This window comes from Anneissia japonica, unplaced genomic scaffold (genome assembly GCF_011630105.1).
Source record: "Anneissia japonica isolate Jap-2015-1 unplaced genomic scaffold, ASM1163010v1 scaffold288116_len470923_cov172, whole genome shotgun sequence".
Classification (NCBI taxonomy): Eukaryota; Metazoa; Echinodermata; class Crinoidea; order Comatulida; family Comatulidae; genus Anneissia; species Anneissia japonica.
Window position 1 is genome coordinate 290,146 of NW_022724919.1, and position 5,445 is coordinate 295,590.

A 5,445-nucleotide genomic window follows, 5' to 3' on the forward strand; every position below is an offset into this window, starting at 1 on the left:
GTGTGGCAACCTTGTCGTGGCATCGGACGATGGGAGTCTAGGCCTGTCAGACGGGAATTCCCCACCTCCCAAGCAAATTTGGAATGATGACGTCAACACACCGAATTCCAAGACTACGACAATCCAAATTAAGGGAAATGTTTACCTATTTAAATTTAATCTTTCTACACTACATTTTTCTTCATCATCATTATTATACTATTATGTTGTTACTTTATAATATTATTAATATAGTACTCTATATAATTATTCTTATGCGTTTCAAAAAAATTATAGTTTATAATTCACATTAATATTAGCGTTAGTACTGGTATTCTTACTATACTGATGTCATTATTATTATCATCATCATCATTTTCCTCATTGTCATCCCCATCCTCATTATAATCCCCATTATAAGGAATATGTTGATCATGAGGAGAAGAAAGATGATTAGGATGATGGTGAGGAAGAAGATGATGGTGATTATGATTGATGATAATGATTGTGATGATGGTGATGAGAATGATAGAAAATGATTGATGAGAATGATGATGATGATGATGATAAATGATGAGAATCATCCCTCTCATCCTCATCTTCATTCTCGTCATCCTCCTCCTCATCATCATTCTCGTGATGATGATGGTTACTGATGATGAAGAGGATAATGATGAAAATTATGATGGTAATGTTGATGATGATGACAGTAATCAGGAAGATGATGAGGATGACGATAATAATGAGGGTAAGGATGATTATGATTATGGTGATGAAGATAAGAATGATGATGAGGATGATGCAGTTGATGATGAGAAGGAAGATGATGAGGTAGGTGATTGATGATGGATGATGATGAGGAAGAAAATGATGCTGATAAGGATGGTGAGGATAATGATGATGATAATAAGGAGAATTAGGATGATGAGTTTGATGATAATGAAGATAAGGATGATGATGATTAGGATGATCGTGATAATGAGGAGGATAATTGATAAGAATGATGTTGATGAGGTTAATGATGAAGAATGAGAAACATCTCCTCTGCCCCTCATTCTCATTTTCATTCTTGTCGTTCTCCTCTTCATCATCATTCTCATGATGAGGATGATAATTGATAATGATGATTAATAAGGATGATGATGTTGTGGTTGATGATGATGAGGACAAAGATGATGATGGATGATGATGATAATGAGGACTATGATGATGAATGATGAATGAGTGATGATAAGGAGGATAAGGATGAGGTTGATGATGATGAGGATAAGGATGATGATGGATGAGGATGATTAGTAGGTTGTGGTGATGGTGATAACGATGATTGTTGAGAATGGTGATGAGGGTTACAATGATGGATGAGGATCAATGCCATAGCCAGGATTTTCAAACGGTGTGGGACAATATCAGGGTGGACCCACTTTACGTGCAAATTTAAACAATGTGGACTGGACCCATTTTACGCAAAAATATGAAATATCTGGACCCATATTCTTAAATTTTACCCATTTTTAGCTAAATATGAGAAATCTGGATCCATTTTATGCATAAAATTACATAAATTGGACCAATTTTTAAAATGTGGACCCATTAGAAAAATGGTGTGGGACTTTCAAAACTGTGCCAATAGCTGGCTACACCATTGACGACGACGAGGATGATGATGGATGAGGATGAATATGATGATGAGTATGATGATGAAGAAAATGATGAAGGATGAGGGGGAGGATGAAGATTATGAGGATGATGATAACGATGATAGATGATCGATGAGGACGTGATGAAGATGAGGACGATGACGATGGATGAGTATGAAGTGTTGATGATGGTGATGATTACAACGATCGATGACAGTAAGGATGATTATGATGATTAGACAACAATGAGAATGATGATGACGATGACGAATAGGATGAGGATGATGATGACGGATGATGATAATACTGTAATGATATCAATAGTGGTAGGGTAGCTAGCTACCCCCTATCTTTCATTTGAAAAATCCTCAGATATAGCCCTCCGTGACCAAATACAAAGTAACCTTTGTTTTTTTTTAGGCCTACATAGGCCTATACTTTGTATTTTTTTCTTAAACATAGGTCTACGCCATATATTCAATTCCCATTCCACACACATTCAATCAAACCATTGAACTACACATTTTCAAGCATTTATAATTTACAAGTGATTAACTTTCATTAAAAACACAAGTTAGTTTTTATACTTTTTGCTACGATAATTTAAATGGTTTGAAAGACAACGGCTGAAGTTACAACATGACCAATAATTAAAAATTTAATAACGGTTTAACTATTTAATGTTTTATTATTTGAATTATTATTATTAGTTCAGCACCACAAACAGTATGTATAAGTTCTACTGTTTTCTCTACTCTCTCCGTTCCACGCGCCTCAGGATATTGGTTAAGTAACAATTATTGTTGTGTCTTCTTAATAATACTTTGAGAACAATAATAATAATAATAATAATAATAATAATAATAATAATAATAATAATAATAATAATAATCTTTTCCCCGCCAAGATGAACGCCATCTTGGAAATTGGCATTATGATCATTTTATTAAAATTTGATAAAGACAGTAAAGAGTTAACTAAGTTTATTGTCAATTTTCACATTTACAGCAAAACTAGAAGTATCTAAAATAATACCATAGTTTTTTTTTTTTTGAATTTACCCCGATCCGAGTCCAGAAATTGAATTGTTGGGTCTTTCAGAGCAAAATTTCGCTATTTCTTTTTCCAGTGAAAAACTTATTAACATGAATATTTTATTAACATACATTCATTATTGGATATGACACTATTATTATGGTTATTATTATTATTATGGTTATTATTATTATTATTATTATTATTATTATTATTATTATTATTATAATATATATATGTATGTATATATATGTATATATATGTAAAAAAAGACATTGATACGATAATTATCATACACAGTTGACGTATTATAGAAACATAATTTTATTAGGCACGAATATCTCGTCCTGTCCCCAGGACTTTCTCAACGTTGATATAAAATCTGTATTCTATTTTAATATATCATAGATCAGGAACAAAAAGTCATTTTTCAATTTTTGGGGGGGGGGAGGCTGGGGGGTGGGAGTGTGTGTGCATATGTTTTATTTTATTATTGTATGTATAACATTGTTTTGAAGTTGCTCTGATAACAATAAAGGTGATTTTACATTATAAAAATGTTTTACCTCCAAAATGACAGCCATCTTGGAATTTTTTGTGATGACGTCATCATTCCGATTAATTTTTTTTACGAGAGTGAAGAGTAATTATTTAGCCAAGTTCAAGTTACATTTGGTATACATAGCATATGTATAAGTGACTAAAAACATACATTTATTTCCCCTACCCCCATCTTAATTAGTCCAAAATAGGATATTTTATGTCAAAATTTCAAAGTGCTATAAAAAAAGTTGCCCAAGAAAAAATTGCCCAAGCTCTAAGAATGGGGATTTTTTTTCTGAGACACTATATGATATACTGATTCAGAAAAACCAAAAATAAATTTTCCTTTACTTTTTTCCCGCTAATTTCCTACTGCACCCAGTCTATTAATATTTATGCTATGTACGGGAAGGAATATATTTTACAGCTTATCTACTATCTGGCTTCACCACCTGATCTTTCTTGTAATCGAATGAATGCTGTTTTGTGATAAACATGTTAATATGATTACCTTGTGTAACATACTGGAATGAAGGAATTTCCTAGGACCCAAGCAGTTGGTTAGTGAATTGAAGACAAGTTCCTAGAAAAAAAACAAAAAAAAAACAAGAATATTTACTAGGATTTAATCTCATTATGATGAATATATTATGTTTTAGAACAATCATATACTAATTTGATTGATCAATTATGCAGGTTTAACTTGCGAGCTGAAATTTGCAGATTTTTTACAAACTGTAAATTTGGTCAACAATTTCATTGCTGCTATCATCCATTGTGTTTGCACAATCTTTTGGAAGATGTTAAACACGTTCGCTGCCAGCGACGAGTATACTCGTCCCACAGGTGTTGCTGAAGGCGCTAGTGACAACTACACTCATCAAAATTGGGGTAACATTTAATGGCTGATAGTTCGGGGAAGATACACCTAGACGATAACGTACAAATAACATATGCATGCTTGTTGTGTTATGTTGCCGGCAGTACACTCGATTGCATGAGTGGGGTTGCCCTCTGAACATATACCAACCCACGCAAAAAACGGACAAGAAAACTCGCACTTGGCAGAGGCAATAAAAAGTACTGCCCCTACGCTGGCGACGAGTTTACTCGTCCCCTTAATATTTTCTCGCCAATTTATTAGACACACCATTTTGATGATATATGACTAGATAAAATTCCAAAAAAGTATGTTTGTACATGTACACGTGACTTGTTTTGGCACACGGGAAAGAACCTAAAAAAGATCTTTAAAAAAATCTGGCAAAGGTGTTAAGCCGTTGGTCTCACGTGCATGTTGAAAAACGCAGTACACTCTTCGGAAGAAATGCTGAGGATTGTCTCCAAGCATACTGCCAAATTCTCAAATAGACTCCACTGGAAATAAAAGCTTTCTACTTTTATAAATAACCTAAGAAATCCAATGCAACCCTCTTTCGAGTTTGAAACAAAATAAACAAAATTTTACCTCTGGTAGTCCAGTACAATCAACATGTGATTGTAGCCATTCTAACTTGTCTGAGTTCTCGCGTTCCCTCACTCCTTCATTCACTTGTTGGCAAAGTTCTTCTGCTTTTTCTAGAGCTAATTTGATGTTCTCATGATCTATATGGTCCTCATTGGTGTATTTCAAAATCTGGAAAAATGATAACTCACTGCTCTGAAATTTGTCTTTTTGGTTCCTATTAAGTTTAACAGGAACCATTGCAATTGTCTTGGTGTATGTATGTGTGCGTGTGTCTGTATGTATGCGATGTCATCATAGTTTGTAAACAGGAAAACATACATTTCCAAATAATTGTTTGTTATGATTTTTTTTTGTATAAATGCAGCACCAGTCCTACTGCTTGAAAACATTTTTTCAGAAACATTAAATCAGTATATCGTGACATTATACACCCCCACCCTTCCATCCAAGACTCAGAATTCTACTAATAATAGGAAGGCCAATGCTAAAGCATTTCAGGTGGTTTGTGAAAACACTTGTAATTTTCCAAATATTAAAGATAATGTTAATAGGAACCGTGGTCTCTATTCTTCTAATCCACCCGCCATCTCCTAACTTTATTCATTATTTTAGTGTGAGCTTTGATCCAGTACACTCCGTTATTCTTTTCCAATACATTTTTCTGGAGCTTTAATAAATAAGTTGAGCATCTGTTGCTTTTTTTTGCACTCCAGTTTAAACCCTGCCTAGCATTGTGGGTTTTACTCAAATTGTAGTCAAATAGATATTAAGAGTTATACAATA

The 5,445-nt window shown here is 33.6% G+C and overlaps 1 protein-coding gene across 1 annotated transcript in view; it reads right to left on the bottom strand.

The window, feature by feature from the left end:
- LOC117112618 (intersectin-1-like) overlaps nt 1–4,899 on the bottom strand; it is a 15,752-nt gene extending 10,853 nt beyond the window's left edge. The window contains exons 1-2 of the mRNA XM_033255726.1: nt 4,663–4,899; nt 3,706–3,777 (exon numbers count right to left, since the gene is read on the bottom strand). Of these exons, the coding sequence (XP_033111617.1) occupies nt 3,706–3,777; nt 4,663–4,899 (309 nt within the window). The remainder of the gene's footprint in view (nt 1–3,705; nt 3,778–4,662) is intronic.
- Nucleotides 4,900–5,445: the final 546 nt, after the last annotated feature.